Below are 18,893 nucleotides of genomic sequence, written 5' to 3'. Positions count from 1 at the left end.
GTCGGACCATTGATCCAATAATATATTAGGGGACATTGTGCTCACCGAAGTGCGGTCCTTTAGATGAGTCATGAGGACGAGGTCCTGATCACATGTTGCTGAAGATCAATGGCATTTTGTCAAGAGTAAGGGTGTTAACTTTGGTGTTCTGGCCACGTTCCAACTTGGGTAATGAGTCTCAAGAAAATTTCTTTTGCAGCTTTAAGTTGGGTTGCAGAGTCCATTACTTCCTGTCACAAACTCTTGAGTGCTGCTGTGTTCCCCCTCAGTCAGTTGCCAGTGAAGTGACGTGTATCCCCCAAAGTGCTGTACAAATGAGGATGCTTTTGTGAAGTGATTTGTGCTGAAAATTGCTGTGTAAAGAAAAGTAATAGCTTTGATTGTTTTGGTGGGGGAGATGTAGTGATCTATTCTCCTAGGGCCTAATCCTGCAAATTCCTGAGTGCCCTTAGCTGCCATTGCAGTCAACAAGAGTTGAGGCTGTGTGACACTCTGAAGAATAAATTGCTTACTCTGCCAAGCGTGAATACACAAATCAGCTGGCACCAGACCTGTGACAGAGAGCAGAATTAAAGCTGAGAGTTGTGGAGGTGCTGTGTTTTTCCCCACCCTCCTCAGCCCTGTCCTTTCACAAACAGGAGAGGTAACAGGTGGGAGTGGGGTAGGGTGATCAGCTTGACCTGCATTGTGTGTCCATTACCCAGGGGGAATTTCCTTTTTCTGCTGCCTTCTGCACTAGCAGAGGGGACTCCAGGCACAACACAACCAACAAACTCTTTAGTTTGTGTGGGGAACGATGCACTGGAAATGATATTGATGAAGGATGATCGTTAAAACTCACCTTGGCTGCAGCGAGCCGTGTGACTCTGTGAAGCGTCAGCTGGCCAGACCCAAGGTTTGAAAGCAGGTTTCCGATCCCAGTGCGTGGGGCAGTTTGTGCCGAGTGTGTGCATGGCAGAGGTGACGAGGACTCAGTCTTCCAGTGGGAGGTGAGCATGGGGTCTGCCAGCTCCTACAGCAGTGTCGGAGGGTTTTTTCTGAATCGCTGTTAATGTCCGCTTTCCGCAGCGGGGGGGAGGCCCGGGCGTGTGTCTATGTAGAGTTCATCAGGTTGCATCCCCTCTTACGGCTCCTCCAGAACCGCTTGCTGAGGTGCTGGCTGCATTTTCCTTGCAGCTCCTCCATGTACACACACCCCCCATCCATGGTCCCACAAAGTTGCAAGGCCTCCTTTAAGGACAGGCGGTTGGTGGTCAGGCCTAGTGGTTAGTCAGGAGCCTAGAACCAGAGCCGGGGTCAGAGTCAGGGGCCGAGCCGAAGGTCAGAGCCGAAGCTGGAGTCGTGGTAGGGTGTTGGAGCAGGGACCTGGAGCGCAGCAGGAACTGGGAACAGATGGAGGCCTGGGATAAGTAGGACAGGAACCAGGAAGGGAGGCAGGGCTCAAGAGTCAGGCAAGTAGGCAGCGTCCACAGTCCCACCCAGGCAGGGTTTCACCTAGTTGCTCAGACATCTTCCTGCGCCTCTTTTTGGTTTAAGTGGAGCGTCCCAACCAGCCGGTGGGACTGGACGTCTCCCCCAGTCAGGAGCTTTGTGGGTGGGGGCCCTTTGCAAGCTAGAGCTTCGCTGGCTTACTTCTCCACTGGTTCAGGTGAGCTGCTGGGTGACGGCCGTGGTCTGAACACTGCCTGGGTACCTGTGGGCCTGAGATCGAGGCCTGCGATCCCTCGTACCTCCTCGTCAGGCCCACCTGTTACCTCGGATCTCCTGTCGGGTCTCTGCTCAGCGTCCCCTTACAGTTCCCTGATTTTCAGCCTTTGCCCCTTACTCCTGTTCCTGTTTTTTCATTTGTTGCCCCAAGATTTCAGTAGTGGCTTGGATTCAGTGGTTCCACGGTAGTGGGGTGAGGGGGCGGCCCTGTCTCAGTACACGCAGTAGGTCCAGAAAGAGTTACTGAGCTTCCTTTCCAGCCGGAGGAAAGGTGCCAAAGAAGCACTTGTCAGGAGTGGAGCAGTGAGGAAAATCTCTGCAGTTAATGTGCTTTTTTCTTCAGGATTGCTGTGGTTTTGAAGAAAAAAGAACTCTAACTCTGTTCCTGTGTATGTGAAACCTGCAGCTTCAAGGTAGCTGACATGCAGAGGGCCTGATAGAAAGCCCAGGGGAAGCAATGGGAATCGTTCCACTGACATCCATGACCTTTGGATCAGATCCAGTGTGTGATGGAACATCTGCAGTGAAATTGGAATTCACACCTCTGTAACGGCCTTCCTGTGATGCCTTCTTTCGAGTGGCATGTGTACTGCATCCCATTCAGCGCGGTAACACATTCAGTGAATGCTCTGCCAACTGAGTCAAGTTCTTTGGAAACCTAAGCTGGGGGCTTAGTGAATCCATAGCATCTCTGAATCTCTCTCCCTTATAAATGCCAGCAGTTAGATACCCGGGTTTAGCAAGCAGGGCATTGGTTCACGTGGCGTTTATGCGTTCACCTCAGTGCTATTGAGCTGTCGGGCTTTTTTCAAAGATGCTGTTCAATCAACAATTTGAGAGCTGCTATTCCATCGAAACTAAACCGAGAGTGAAAGATGCAAGAGAAACACGCTCAGGTTAAATCAATGTATCTTTAAATAAACAACCCTCCTGTGCGGTGTTTCTGGCAGCCCCATGGGATTATTCAGTCTAACAATGGAACACGCGTCTACTTTGTTTAGCTTTCGCTTTTCCCTCTTCTTGGGACGTGAACCCAGACATGCAAGTTTCCCTTTTGTTTCTAGTTAACCTCACCTCCTGGCCCTCAAGCACAGCAGAAGTTTTACTATCTGGGTTGCGAACGCCACCCGGGAAGGTAAAATCCAAACAAACTCCCTCTTGCCCCCGCCTTTGTGTAGGTACATGGTTTTCAAAAACTATTTAATGGATTTTTATTTTTTTTTTACTATTATTAGATTCTGAAAACTTTCACTTAATGTAAAATTTGGGACTAGACTACCTGAGAATGGCCCTGAAAAATAACTTCACTGTGTCTATTGTGTTAAATTCAGAATTGATCCTCTTTTAAAGGAATAGTTGGATTTCCATTCTTTTGGTATCCCACTTTTTAAATGATCTGTCATGGAAAGGTCACCAAATTATGTAGTTTTCGCTACAGCAACATACATGAGTGCTGAAAGGGGTGAGGCCCAGCGGTGGGGGTGCCCCCAATGCAGTCACGGTAGCACGTAACCTGGGCACCACAAAACTTGTAAGAACCGTTCGTTCAAATGAAGATTCTACTAGGCATTTAGTCTGTTTGAATGGCTGATGTTTATTTTGGTTTGGGATTTCATGTGCTCATGGAATGATCATCCACTCAAGGTTCATACCTCAGATAGGACGATGGCAAGACCCCTCTGCTCTAGCCTGTTTCAGAGTGGGGTTTTTTGTTTGTTTGATACCTCTGTCAAGTTATCCCTGTTATATTGGGTACAAGACACACACATTTGTGGGTGGATTTTCAGCCGTGGTCTCTAATCTTTTGTCCCCACTTTTAAGCTGTTTGTATCCAGGACAGTTGGTTTGTGCACTCAGTTTGCATTCACATGGGGTAGTTGTACATCTAACTGCCCCAGTTCAACGTACAGATGCTGGCTTGTCTCGATTATGCAGGTAAAAGTGGTTGCTTGTGTTGAAGCAGGGGCGTCCGGTGAGAGTCCAGTTTGGAGCTGTGGCCCTGTGTGAGTCTGGGAATGCAAATATAATTTCCTCAGCCAGCTGGTGGAGAAGGCATTTGTATAGCGATGAATAGCGTACAGATCAAAGAGAACTTCGAGCAAAGCAGTTTATGTTGTTTAGCTTTACCCTAATTTAGGGTATCGCTCTAAGTTGTCCATTGACCATCAAAGCTCTTTGTGGATTGACATTGATTCCTCTGTTTCCCCTAATATATTTCGCATTGGAAGTTCTTGGTGAGTGTAAGAGCTTAAGATCCCAGATTCCCAAACTTATGTGAGGTCAGCTGAGTTTCAAGGTGAGCGGAGGGAGAGGTGATGAGGGATTTGAGGTTGTGGTTGGAAACCTTGTTAAATTTGGCCAACCCAAGTGAATTTCCGGGAGAGGAGTGTCGATTCTGTGCAAATCGAGACTTCCCAAAGGTTTGCAGGACTGCCCACCCCCACCTCCCGGAAACACATTGGTCAAATTTTTGCACAGCTGCAGTTTCACAACCTTGTACAAGAATGCGGCAAGTGGGATCTACAAACCCTAGCCAGTTTATAAACCTACCGCTGAAGGACAGATGGGCAGCAGAGCAGGTGACTCTCAGGTGACTGTAGCATGCACCCTGGACACCAGCCTCGCTCCCCAGAGCCCAGGTTGTGCTCTAATGCAGTGGGCGTCCTTTCCCCTTGACCCAGGAGTGGCTTCTTTTCCACCAAGAGTGAGAAAGCTGAGTGAACACCGTGAGTGCTCGGACATCATTGTCCTTTTGCTTAGGCATTTTTCACAGCTCAGTCATTGCCACGTTCAGACTTCTTGACTCAAGTCCAGTCCCGCCCCTATTTAATAGCAGTCACTTTGGGTTAAGAGGCAAGAATGACCACCTAAAAAAGGAAGGGCTTTAGTAATAGCAAAGTGTGTCGGAAAGCTCTTGAAGGAACATTTAAAAATTCCACAAAAGCCGCATCATAGTTGTGTCACCAGCAAAGAACAAGTGGGCATTGGATGCGAAGGGCCTCAGAATGCCAGCTGGGATGAGTGCCAGTTCCCTGCACGCAAGATTTGTTCCGCTTGTCTGGGGATGCTGACGATTGCCCTGCATAGCCAGGCTGTACGATTTCTTCCCACCAGCTGTAGTGGGTAGTCTGAAAATCTTTGGGACCCAACAGGGCTGCCAGCTCTGCATTTTCCCTACCTGGCTGCTATACAATATTTTGTCATTTCTGGCTCAGATCTGCAAGACGTGTATGGGGAAAAGAGCATAGGAGACCAGTGCGACCGGAAAAGTGGGTGGTACTGGCTGGAAAGGGGCAAGGCCAGCACATGTGCTGTTTCAGCATCTCTTCAGCAGCCTCCACTGGTGCAACTTGAAACTGCTTCTCCACAGCAGAAACCTTGAGGAAGGGCAACAGAGAGACTCTCTTCTAAATCCCCACCTCAGCATAGTGTCAAGGCTGGTGCAAGGAATTATGCCCTTCTGTGCCAGCTAGGTGACTCTGGAGATGTACTTTCACCAAGAGGCTTTTCTCTGTCTCTGTAATATAAAAGTGTACTTGCTTAGGGAGTGCAGTAGGAGGAGATTAGTTCTTAGCTTACTCTACGAAGCAAAGAACTTTTACTATTGGCTTGCTGATTCAGGGGGAAACATTGATGTAGAGACAATCTATAATGGCAAGAGAAAGGTTTGACTCTTTCCAAAGGCAGGGCAGAAGAAAGCTGGTGGACGTCACCCAAATCCTTTTCAATTAGCTGTGGTGCCTTTTTAAATGTCAGGCATTCCCCCTGCACATACTCTATTTGTGCTGAAAGGTGTCTGCTGTCCAGACAGGTAGCTTCCAGGTGTACATAGATGATCTCGATTTCATTCTTTATCTCCTATGCCCTGTCTTGCACTGTGTGAAACATGAGCCCCATATTTTCTCAGCTCTGTGTTGGGGAAGTTTTTTAATTCCATAGACCTCCAGAAAGATCTTTCTTACCTTACATGATTGCCTGAAACACAAAGTTGCTTATAACTGGCTCATTGCATCAGCATGCAGGAATTTCCAAGTGCTGTATTAAATCCAGTTTTATTGCAGTAACCTTCTGTTCACTTAATGCTTGATGCAGAAATTACTGGGTGAGGATCTCTGGCCCTGTGCTATGCAGGCCACCAGACTAGGTGATCATAATGATTTCTTTTGGCTTTAAAATGCATGAATCTAATCCAATGCACTGCATATCCTTCCTGCAGTCTGTGTTGGCTTCTGCTGCATTTTATGGCAACTGTGTAAAAACGTTCTTGCATTTGACACTGGCCCACACTGCTGTGTGATTATATTCATAACACACTTCAAAATGAGTGTTTTTAATTTGAGAAGGGGGAAATGGAAAAATGATATAAGGTATCATTTATATCATTGATATAAATATCATAAAGGCTTAGGGCCAGATTTTTAACTGGTGTCCGTCAGCCTCGCACAGCCTGAGACAGGGAAGATCTGTCCCTGAGTTCATTAGGGAATTACAAGGACTTCAGTTCTATTGAAATGCTGTCACTTTCCAGTAAGATGCCACTCACCAGGAGGAGGTTCAGAAACGCCAGCTATCACATGGAAATGTTTTCAATGGAATGAATCTCCCGCAGCCCAGCGTACATATTTACGTGATCACCATTAAGGTGCTGCAGCTCAGGGCGAGTGACTCTGTGGATGGACAGAGAGAACACACAAGTTTATTCACTGAAGTTGAGTGGAGTCATCTCCCTTTCATTGCTGACAAGTTGAAGGTGTGCTCGGCTCTCCTACTTTCTAATATTCACAGTCAGTCCATTTTATTTCGTTTCACAGGCACTCAAGAATGTACAGCTCTCCTCCTCTGCGGGCAGCTTTGTAATGACTGCATGGTTTTCTGTAACTGCCATGCAGTCTTTGGTACTACAGACCTCCGGAAGGGCTTGTTTTCCTCCTTGTTTTCCTTTCCTCTAGCAGCGTGTAGATCCTCATTATTTGTGGGCACCTTGAGACATAATTAACCCTTCTGGCTTACACAGAGGCTCCTATCTATCTTGTTATCTGCAACAGGGTATTTCCAAAATGCGTTTTTTTAAAAAAAAAAGAACATCATGGCTGTTTTCTCAGTTTAAAAAAATGCACCAAGTGCTGACAGTTGATGCCTAAGGGACAAAAGCCTGCGCAGAGCAGTGCTGGAATGACTGCCAGACAACTGTGAGCGAGGCTGGGATGAACATGTGTGAATGTGCGCATTGACGAGATGGAATGAACGTATGAATGAACAGAAGTGCTGGTGTCAGTTTCAGGTGGGCATGAGGAAGCTTAACAACCATTGACTTCTGGCCCCCTGAATAAAACAGATTCATTGAGGGGAAACGGACGATCTGGATGCTAGCATATTTACCAGACTGGTAATGTAGGGCAATTCAGGCTGAGTTATGTAAGAGAGCTAGTAAATAGACTCTGGAAAACCAGCATAATAGAATAAACATTGTAAACCGGGATCTTCACATTGCAAAACGTTTGTTTCCCAGGCAAGTCCCACAATAGAAGGTGCTCAGAAGAAATCTGTTTCTCTCAACAACTAAACAGTAAACTTTCTGCTTTGGAAAGCAAGGCAGTGTGTTTTTAGAATGCCCTTGCTCTTTGATTTATTTGCAGCATGAAATAAAATTAGGTCCACTTTATTGTCAGATAGAACCTGTACTATATCATCGCTTTATATGGGAACGCAGGGGCAGATTCTTCCACCCTGATGGGGGAACTTTACTCCATGGATTGTGCCCATATTCCACAAGTAGTGCCATGATTTCAGTGGAAGTACTCACATGAGCAAGGGTTCCAGAATTTTTACTATGATATTTTTCACCCTTAGTGATAAGCACGAGTGCTAATACTTTCAGTGAATACCGGGATTTCGTATCTTACGTATTGCAGAATAAATTGGTTCTAGATACTGATTTGCTTTTTTCATTTTACAACTGAAAACTTGAATCCACTTTATGGCTGTAACGAGGAGCATAGCTTTAATGTCACATCTGTGCCTAGCTTGTCCCTTACTCATTCGTCAGATGCTTTACACATCTCTCCCTGAGCTGTGAAATGTATTCCATTTTCTCACCTTTGAAAGGGGCAGTTTTATTAATGTATTTGTCACTTGGCCTTTGCTTTAATTTCCTCACTGAAGTGATTAAATTCACACCATCTAGTATTTATTTTTCCTTATATAGTAGCTGACAATTGCTTCATTTCTGGACTCCCTAAAAACGGTTCTGGTTTTTGTAGGTCTATAGAATTTTAGGCCAAAAGGGACCATTATGCTCATCTAGCCTAGCCTCGTGCATATTTTCAGGCCATAGATTTCACCCAGTGATTTCTAGCCCGGCAACTCATGGTTTTTTTCTAAAAGAAAAAATGACTCCAAGGGATGGAGAATCTCTCCCATCTTTTGGTAAACTGCTCCAGTGGCTAAATAACATCTACTGTCGTGCACGTTTTTAAAGTGCACCAATCGTAGTACCAGCCACAGGAATTTCTTACAAGGTCTTTGGCTAAAACAAAACCTTCAGAGGGTAGAAGACCGAGAAAATTCCCCAAATTGTCGTTCAGCAGTCATTCCATCGTTCAAACTTGTCTAATGTTGCCACAGTACTATCCCCTTTCTGAATCTGGCGTACGTGACCTTTCCTCAGCAGACTTTCCGTGACTATCGTTTTGTTCCATCAAAATGTGCAGGTGCTTTTGTTTAGTAGCAGGATTTTCAGTTTCTGTTGTTCTTGCAACAGTGTGATTCCTTTTCTGGTTCAACTGCAACTTGTTCTCTACTTTCTGCTTTTCTTTTTAATTCACCCTTTTACAGCACATCCATCTTCTTTTCCCTTCTCTTTCTTTTTATAGATTTTCATGGTTTGATACGAATGCACTCACACAGTTATGCATGTATCTATAATGGAAACTTAATTTAATTAAAGGTCATGGCAGGCTGAATTTGGAGGGAAGTCTCAGCTACAGTACAGTGTATGTTACTGTGATCATCCTGCTAGAGCTAGAGGAGCCTTTAATATATACTTTATTTTCTAGAAAAGAAGAGACAAAAGAAGGTGAAACCAGCGAATGACTGGAGAGAGCGAAGAAATGCCATCCGACTCACCAATGAGTATACAGTAGAAACCCTGGTAGTGGCTGATGCTGATATGGTGCAATACCATGGTGCTGAGGCAGCCCAAAGGTTCATCCTCACAGTTATGAACATGGTACGTATTCACTTCGTTCTTGGAGGGTGACTCAAGTGTTCTGATCTACAATGTGCTGAGGGTGGGGCTCCATTTGAGGCTGATGGCTGAACCAGATCTCCAGTTTGAATTTGTCACTGGTGAACTTTTGAGAGTATCTGAGCCAGGTCTGGGAAAACATCCCCTTTTCTGGGTTTAGGTCTGGTCTGAGCTGTAGGGGTGATTGTGAATCTGAAGATTCAGATCTGAACCTCCTTGGCCCTATGGAAATCAAACTGGTTTGAGATCCTAGTTCTGGTTGAACTGTTCTCTTCCAGGGAAACCTCGTTCTCTGCTCCCAAGTCTGGGGTCTCCATCCATGGTATCTAATAACTGTCTTCTCAACAGCTGTGTTCCCACTCAGATTTGTAAGGTGTTCGAATATTGCTTCCCTAAGTGCTTTTATTTTCTAAACAGTAACTGGGATAATTTGCTGGTTCCTGGGTGGGTCTGTGGTGATTACAAGTTGTCTTGTTCGTGCTTTCAGCTTTGGGACCCCGATTTGTTTTCCTTTGTGAATTTCACATCTGAGTCACTTGCAAAAACCCTCTTAAATCAAGCTGAGTTGCTCATAATTGTGCATGTAAATGTATATAACACCCACAAAGTACAGCTGGGCAGGGATGTGACATAACTTTCTACTTGTGATAAAAGTATTGGAATGCTCTCACTTGGGCACCGCTCAGTGATCTCATTTGACATGCACACTGAAAATGTTTTCCCTTAAGAGCTTGGAAAATTCTGCACCCTTTTCTTTTGTGAGAACATTGTGCTTATCATGTATTGTGCATTTCTCCTCCTTCACCCTTTATAACTAAGGGTATTTTTCCTTAAAACCCATTAGCAAAGATACTTTCATCAGAGTTGTCTTGTTACTGGCGACTTCCCCAGCTGAAGTCCTAGTCCCTTTTCACAGCCACTCGTTGCCTTGTTGTCTAAAAAGGAAGCTTCTGACTTTAGTTGTTGAAACAAGGAGTAGGGGAGTTTTGAAGAAGCTGTTTCTATGCTGATGTCTGTTTAGTAGGAGGAATGGGGTACGAGGACTTGAGATGGAGCCTGAACCAAAATCCCAGATCCAGACTTTTGGGGAGTTTGACTCGGGAACTAAATTGGGTAGATCTCCTCTATTTTGTTAAATTCCAGGATCCTAATGATGGAGAAGTTTGGATTCAAATTGGAAATTTGCTTCTTGGACTCCTATATAAAGAGAAAACACGAAAATAACCCAACTGGAAATGGAATTTTCCACTTGGGGCAGATTATTCCATAATTGTCCATTATGGGGGTTTTCTGCCATGTTCTGACTTGTCTGGTACTGGCCATAGATAGACGTCTGATCTGATCTGCCATGGCACTTCCTGGGTTCCTAAAGATTTCCATGGAGCATCTGTTTTTGAAAAGCGGAGTGGTAAACTGGAATAGTACAGTTGAAGGCAATGGGGCTACACGAGTCAAGGATCTGGCCTTTTAGAGACGCATATTTTATCTCATACATTTGATTTTTTTTTAAATGACACCGTCTGCCTCCTCTACCACCCAAAAGTCTGGTGACCTTGTTGCAAATCGCAACAAGGCTTGAGGCAGCATCCAGCCAAACCCCATGGGATTGTTCTAGATAGATGTGGTAACACATCGGAGCTGATGGAGTTATACTTCAAGAACAAGCTACTAATTGTGCCGGGGAATAGGAATCGGGGAGAGAGACTTTCACCTCTAAGTCGCTAATTCATATCAAGTATGGCTATTTGGTGACTCAGAGTTGCTAACTCTTCTGGTGGCTGAAGAATCTCAGCGAATAGATGTTTACAAAACCCCTCACGGCGGGTGCTGTTTTGTTCCCAAGAGTCAGTGGCTGCAATGGATGTGGACACTGAGCTGCTCACTCACAGGTGGCAGGGGTCCTTCCAGATCAGGATGGAGACGTGAACAAGGAAGCAGTGGGTGATGGGAGCTTGCACTCATCGTGCTTGTGCTGTCTCAGCTCTGTAGCGAGAAGATAAGACTTTATCCTCTTGGGCTGTCAATCTGTCACCTCTCCTGAGCACCAAACTGGCAGGAAAAAATGAAAACAAAATCTTGACTGTAATCCACAAGACCTAACCCAACAAATGAAGAGCTGAATGAGGCACATCTCCGTGCATAACCTCACTGCACAGCAATGGCCTTTTTCTAAACAGGTCTGTTGTTCCTTTAACAGGTGCCGATTCAATGGGGCCCCATTGTGTTATGAAATCTTTGGCTGGTTGAGCCCCCGGGGAATTTAACTGATCTATTCCTTTAACAAGCTGACTCTTTTTTTTTTGATTATTATTTCACCTTCTAGCATGTTGTGAGAATATTCACTGAACAAGGCTTCATTGTGTGTCTCTTTATTTGGCTTGGTTCATAGAAAACGCGCTCTTTCAACAGATCTGTTCTCTTTACCATCCCTTCATTATGAAATGGCATTGTTGCATTTCAGGATGTGTTCAGTTTGGAGCACAGAAAGGTTATTCTTCACAATGCCATATCTCCCCTACCCTGAATTCCTCCCACAAGCTTTGCAAGGGGTGGGTAGAAAATATGTTTCTCTGAACAGATTTGTTTTTCAAGCTGCTTTTTGTCTGAGGCAAACCTATACCTTTACATTGCCTGGGTGTGATTATTCTGGTTATGCATCATCATGTTCTCTTTATCATCCAGCACTCAACACATCCCAAATAAATGAGTTGTACATAGATGACTTCCATAAGGTTTTTTCTCTGTCCGAGGGGAGGAGTAGAAGCAGAGCCTCTTTGTGACATCAGCTCATAGGGTGTTGATGGGTGGATCAGCTTGCTTGAATCTCATTCATTAAAAATGCAGGGGTGAAATCCTGGTTCCCCTGTAGTCAATGGGAGTTTGCTATGAGCTTCAGTGGGGCCAGAATGTCATCTCAGCGAGAGAGAGAGATGAAAGGATGGTCCTGTGATTAAGGCACTGGACTGTCACTCAGGGGACCTGGGTTGAATTCCAGGGTCTACTGCCAACTTCCTGTGTGACCTTGGGTGAGTCACTAAGTGACTCAGTTCCCCATCTGTAAAATAGCACTGCCCAGCCTCACAGGGGTTTGTGGCATGTTTCTGTGGAAAATGGGAGCCAGATATTTTCCTAGATAAATAGGGTGGAAGATGTCCATATGGATCCCTGCTCATTGGCTCGCAGAGCTCAGGGTCCCTGTATCCCACTTCTGTGGCCTGTTGGGCTCTCTGGGTATTGGTCAGGGGATAGGATTTGCCCACAGGATCTAGACTCTGCTGGTTCAGTTGTACTGCAGAATGATAAGCTGCCTCTAACAGAAACCAGAATGTTAATTTTGGCATTGAAGCTTTTATTTGAGCAAATAAGACATTACTGGTCAGGGGTTATTAATTTAACTTGTCGCTGTAAGCCATTACGCTTACTGTCAAACCACAAAATAAGCATTAAAAGGGCTTATTAATGCATGTTCTATTTAAATCAAGTGATCTGCTTCAAAGTATTTAATATCTATTAGTGATACAAGAGTTCTGGGGAAAAGAGTCAGCATTACAAAATACTATTTTATTGCCCCAGCTGGTAAATAAGAATCTTAAAAAAATATAAACATCTATGAAAGCAAAACCTTCTGCAATGACACACGCACTCTGGATGATGTACAGCGAATTCTCTGTTTTTAATGGCACTCTCTGATCCTGCACTCTGAACAGACAATATATTTAAAGATGAGGGAGTTATTATTTATTATTATTATTCTAGATGCCGTTCTAGAGGCACAAGCTTGTCTATTAAATAAATCAATAGTAGAAGTTGTAAAACAGCCTTTTCCAAAACCATGGAGGATTTTCCATTCAAGGTGCTCTCTTAATACATCACTAGGAGCCAACGTAGCTCCAGACCTTTGCGTTCAGTTTTTTAAGTTGCTGCTCTTGTAATGAACTCTTTCTTTATTTTCCCAAAAGGTATGGCAGCATCTTCCTCACCAATAGGAGAGTCCAAATTGCTTCATGATAGGGTTAAAAAACGAGCCAGTCAATAAAGTAGGTGTTGGATGCCACCATCTAAACATACAGCCCTGAAGTACATAATGAATTTTTGAAATTGGATGGTGTAGGCGACATGGATACATGAAAATGTCAGCAGAATGGTAAGGGGGAAAACCTGAGGCTCCCCAGCAAGCCAATCCTAGAAAGACTTAAACTATTGAGGATCGATGGATGTATAACTGACCCATTTCATTAGTGACTGACAATATAAAGACCTATGTTTCTGCCTATATGTGATCTTCTTAAAAAATGTCCCCTTGCCACCTCCACCTCTATTGTTATCAAGATTGCTGATGCTACATTTATCTTCCTTTGCTAATGCTCATGAATCTCTTCACTGGTTTCTTCCTTTTCCTATCAAATTAAAGCCCCTTGGCCTGAAGACTTTGCACAATGCTGCTTTTCTGCTCTTATTGCCTCCCGTTTTCCCCTTTGCATTCTCTGACTTAAGTGCCATGTCTCCCTCTTCTACTCTCAGCTTCACACCTTCTTTTGTGCACTCGCTATGCTCTGTCTTCCCAAAAGCCAAGTGTCCTGCCTTTCTTTCTTCAAATCCCCACTTTAAAATGCACTTCTTTAGCTCATCCGTGCGGCCAGTCCATCACTATCTGCTCCTGTTTTTGTTTAATCTGATCTTGCATGTTTCTTCATGAGCGTGGAAGCTCCTTAGATCCTTTGTTTGTAGATTTGTCTGTGGACTTGTAAAGTGCTGTGTTGTACTCGCTTCATAAAAAAAGTTCCCTCTAGATTCAGTTTCATGTCTGTTTCTGTAGCTATGAGACTCTGATTTTGTTTTCTTGTTACTACTCCTCTATGTTTCTAGGAGTCTGCTTACAGCAGTGGCCATTTTGCAGGCAGGTCAGATGCAGCCTGTTGAGGAGATGCACACATTGCTTTCTCATAAAGATTTCCCCCTCTTTTTGTTCTTTCTTGTTTTTGTTAATTCCCCCTTCATCCCTTCAAAATAAATTGCTCTTGAAAATACGAGGCTAAGCTGTCAATAGTAATAGCAGTGCTCTGAGCTTTGAAGAAGGACCATACGTAGGGTGTCTGGTTTTGGGGCTTTATTAATTTCATTTTGGAGTTTTTATTTTTTAGCAGTTTTTGAGTTTTATGTGGATGATCAAAAATTGGGGTATTTTGGGGGGGTTTCTCTCTGTATACATTGTAATGAGTAACGCATATAGTATATTACTCATTAGTGCAGTATATAATGTTAGAAACAGCACTATATTAAAGCACACTAGGGAACTGTTAGTGCACACTAGCAGGGTCTTCACAGACCAATTAATGCACAACATTTTAGTGCCCTTTAGAAATCATACCCCCATAGCCTGCATGACAGCTCCATGTAGACAAACCCTTCGATACAAGTAACCATTTCTCATGTTTTTCCGCTGTTTATTGGATAAATGCAGATTTTTTTTTTTGTATTGGGGGTATCTTGTTGGTATTTATTAGTTTAAAACCTAAAATCGGAAGCTGTAACTTTATTCAACTAGTAACACTTACACTGAGGTGTTCTGATGGCTTCTGACAGTTTTCCAGAACGTATTGTAAGAGCAAACAATTCAAACTGATTCTGTAAGCATTTCTCGCTCAGTGGGCAGAGAGCTGTCAGGGTTCCAAAACCATAGCGTGATAATTTAGATAGGCACTTTTGTTCTGTAATCTTCTGGTTTCATAAACCTGAAGACGTACTTAGATTAAAAAATGAAAGTGCATTTTTGGATTTAGATAGAATGTTGATTGCAGTTTGGTTTTGAACTTGCCCCTCTTTGAGGCAGAATACAGCCTGGATAAGTATTGTAGTGTGTATACTTAATTCTCCTGCAGCTGTTGCTAAGCCATTTGATTAATGTAAAAGTCTCTTGAAGCAGCAAGCAGTAACATGAAGTTAATGATTCCTTGAATGTTATTAAGAGGCGAAGTTTTTATGTTGGCCTTTAGGAATAAAACTGGTTTACTCTCTGTAGTGTTCTTTTGCACTCTGAAGTGCACAGTTCATTCTGGCATTTCCCTTTGAGATGCGTTTGCAGTCGTAAAATAAAATAAAATACTATACATTGTTTTTCTTCAGAGATACAGTCCATAAATGCAGATCTCTATCTTTGTGCCCTTTGGGTGGAATATGTAGACTCAGGAGTTCTCATGACTCCTTGACCACCTTGCACATGTCCTTAAGGTCACGATCTGGAGCCTTGGGGTGGGGGCTGGGGACACAAAGGGAATGAGTATAAATACATCACCGTCGTCTGTAGGTTCCTTTTCCCTGATGGCTGGAAGAACATCCTCCCACATCTCTGAGAAAGCTTTACGTCAAGTCAACCTTGCAGAGTGTTGAATCTCTTAAACATTAAAAAAAAAAAAAAATAGTGTAGTTTGTAAGCTCAGTTTTAGGTGGGAGTTAAGAGATCCCATGGTACTTTTCAAAACAAGGAAGGGAAAACCTTGGTAACCTGGCTAACACTCTCACTCATAAATGTGGTCTGACAGCCAAGGCTATGCAGGAGCTGCTGTTTGCGTGCAGGGCTTTAAAAAAAGCCACATGACCCATCCTTGGGCTTCGTAAAGTTCAGAACCTACAACAAACGATCTCACGCATGCGTGCACACTCCTCTATCCCTGCACCTCCAGCCAGGGGAGCTCTGGTGGAGTTTGGTTCCTCTGGGCTGTGTTCTGTGCACGAGAGGGCAGGCCAGGACAAATTGGTCGAAACAGGCGTTTACTCCATGTGACATTCATGTTACCTTCAAAGAAATACGGAGAAAGTGAGGCAGGTGTTGAACAAGTCACAAAGGAGGGGCTATGCTTCTTGCCCCAGGTAGTTCACCGTCTGAACTAGACGCAAACAAAACTCATTGTAGAGAGAGAGAGAGAGAGACATGATTCTCTGGTTGAGCGTCCAGCCTTGAAGTGTTGCTGATATGTAAGGAGGGTGGGGGGAACGTTGCGGCAAAGCTCTGAATAGGTAATTTGCTTTAAGGAGCAACTTCTTTGAGACATAGGTCTCATTCTTTTGTTCCTCTCTTGCTTTTCCTCTGTTCCTCCTTTGTTTCCATACCTGCTTCCCCTTTTACTGTCCCCCTTCCCTATGTGCTTTTGATGACTCCTCACAGAGCGTAAGTCAAGAGAGTGCAAAGAGCAGATTGGTCGCTTGTTCTCCCTCTAAAGGGGGCACCATTAGCAGGGCCAGAGGATGGGCGTGACCTTTAGCCAGCCCTGTGGTCTCTTCTCATCACTTGCCCGCAAGGCATTGATTGAGAACCCTCCCTGCTGCTGTAACCATGTCTTCCTGTGCCCCCCGCCCCCTGTATTTGCAGTTCTGTAATTGGAGACAGAAATTATATGGTTAAAGCCTAGACTGGTGGTTCTTAAACTTTGGTCCATGGAACAGTTGCTGGTGGTCTGCAGAAAGCTGGCAGTTTACATGGTGTTGGCTCTCCTTGTTCCAAACTGCCTGATTTTATTAAAAGACTCTAAAAATACAGGAAACGTTTTTACTTTTCCAGGCCAGGAATGGATGAAGTGGCCTCGGGGGTGGGAGGCAGTCGCAAGTGGGAGGGAGGGTGGTCTGGGTTTTCGCAAATGGGAAGGGAGGTTCCCATGAGTCAGTCTCTGTGTTAACACATGTGGTCCTCACCCTGAGAAAACTCGGGAATCTCCACTCTGGGAAACCCAATATCCCAACTGCAATGATCTCCACCCTCTCACTTAGAGCTGTTGGGTCCTGTTGTGCCTATGGCCAGTCAGACACGGTGAGTTAACATCTTTGCTGCTGCTGTTTAATGGTGGTTCCCTCAAGGCTGGGTGAAGAAGGCAGAGGTGATGCTTGCCATAGGGAAGGCCTAGATACTTTAATTATTTTATTTTAAACAGAAACTTGGATTCCATGGGATTCTTTACTTGGGGACATGGGTTAACTTGCCCAAGTTGACTACATGTTGGCTACCTCATAGGCCAGCTTGGTCACTGTAGAGTACCTATATTTAACTCATTATCATAAAGCATCTGGGATTGGATACCCAAAGTATGCCAAGGAAATTGGTACTACGTGTCACAGCAACCTCATTTAGGGCCAGGTCTGACTCCTGCTGTGGTCCCTTCTGGCCTATGATTTGGGACAGGTCCTTACTGTGTTTTAGCTAGGGTTGGTTTTCTTTACAGAGGATAGATCTATCCATAGTTCTTAGTGCTGTTGAGAATTTTTTTTAACCAGTGTGTGCACTTCAAATAAAGTTTTGGGGGAGCAGCAAACAATCCAGCAGCTTCAAATGTTGCCCTAAGTGCAATGACAAAGGTCTCCATCACAGAACATTACTTGGTTGTGCCATGTCCACTGAGTGCACTATGACAGGTTTCAGAGTAACAGCCACGTTAGTCGGTATTCGCAAAAAGAAAAGGAGGACTTGTGGCACCTTAGAGACTAACCAATTTATTTGAGCATGAGCTTTCGTGAGCTACAGCTCACTTCATCGGAAGCACTGAGCTGTAGCTCACGAAAGCTCATGCTCAAATAAATTGGTTAGTCTCTAAGGTGCCACAAGTACTCCTTTTCTTTTTGAGTGCACTATGTATTTTAGGATGTTGCCTTAAGGCAAAGAAGCCCAAGTGAAATATTTTCTGGCTGCTCCTGAATCCAGATAATCCAGCTCACCATCTTGAGACCCACTTGTAATACTTCTGGGTTGAGTAACTGGGTATATGTGGTCCTTCAATAGACTCCTCACCAGATTACTCTCATTTCAAATCATAGTCTGCCAGCAACATTCAAACATCTTCCTAGCATTCCGTGTTACCCTAGAAAACTGAACTGAAGGAGCATGTGGAGGAAGTTTCCATGCATGGCGTAGAACTCCTTCAGTGCTTGACTCCAGTCGTGATACTGAAGTGATGTCACCCAGTGAAATCCGTCATCGCTTCACCTTCATGCTGGCAAACTTCAGCTGAGCTAGATACCTTGTTTGAAGCAGGCATGCTTTTCCACCTAGGCTAAGGAGATGAGGGGCCTCCTCAAATTAAAGCGTAGGTTTTACTTTTGCACTAAGTGCTCTGAGATCCCAGATACACTGGCTGGTATCACATGTCCTGAGAGTTACATCCATAGCAGCACTCATAACTGAATTGTTGGTGTTCTTCATGTAGTTTGGTGCACTGGGATCTTTGATGTGAGCCATGGCATAGGTGATGTCTAAACCCACACGTACCGCTATGGGGCTCAGGGACAGCTGTGGCTAGAGAAGATGTTGTAAGAGGAACTGTATTGACTTTTGCAGAAGAACATTTTGAAGAACTGGAGGAGGCTATAGACAGCTTGTGTCTCTGTGAACACTGAAGAAAGTAGGAAGGCATCCACAGGTCTGAGCTTTTGATGGTTTTTTTTTTAGAGTCAGAGTGTGATTAATAGTATAGGGACAGATCTTATTTGAGTTTCTACAGCTAGAACTTCCCAAAGGAAATGTAGCTGGTAGGTGCACATATCCACCCAGTACTCATTTGGCTGGTGAAAAGTATGGAATTGCCAGGCTGCTCAGAAGAAGGCAGACAGAAAATATCCAGTGCCCAGAATCACTCCCTGTTAATGTCCTATGGGGTCCCAATGCAGATTTAATCTGATTTAGATTGTAAACTCTTTTGGTCAGGGACTGTGCCTTTCTGCGTCTGGTGTGAACTGCCTGGCTCTCTTTTAAGCACTGTTTTTTTTACTGGTTAATGATGGTTCTCCCTGCAGTGCCAATTCACAGTTCAGTTTTCCTGTGAACTTGCCCGCGGGTGTTGGAGCATTTTTGACAGGAGAGTTTACTTGTCGGCAGTTTTGAACTGCTCCCTTTCCCAGCTAAAGACCTTCATGGATAAACAAGACTTCACCTTCTGCTCATGGCCTTTTCCTAACAATG

The 18,893-nt window shown here is 44.3% G+C and overlaps 1 protein-coding gene across 2 annotated transcripts in view; it reads left to right on the top strand.

Moving 5' to 3' along the window:
• ADAMTS17 (ADAM metallopeptidase with thrombospondin type 1 motif 17) overlaps nt 1-18,893 on the top strand; it is a 252,091-nt gene that overhangs the window by 25,123 nt on the left and 208,075 nt on the right. For both annotated transcript variants that reach the window (XM_037911106.2, XM_037911107.2), the window contains exon 4: nt 8,763-8,935. In XM_037911106.2, the coding sequence (XP_037767034.1) occupies nt 8,763-8,935 (173 nt within the window). The remainder of the gene's footprint in view (nt 1-8,762; nt 8,936-18,893) is intronic.

The sequence above is a fragment of the Chelonia mydas genome, chromosome 10 (genome assembly GCF_015237465.2).
Source record: "Chelonia mydas isolate rCheMyd1 chromosome 10, rCheMyd1.pri.v2, whole genome shotgun sequence".
In the NCBI taxonomy this organism is placed as follows: Eukaryota; Metazoa; Chordata; order Testudines; family Cheloniidae; genus Chelonia; species Chelonia mydas.
This window is presented reverse-complemented; position numbering and strand designations above follow the sequence as displayed.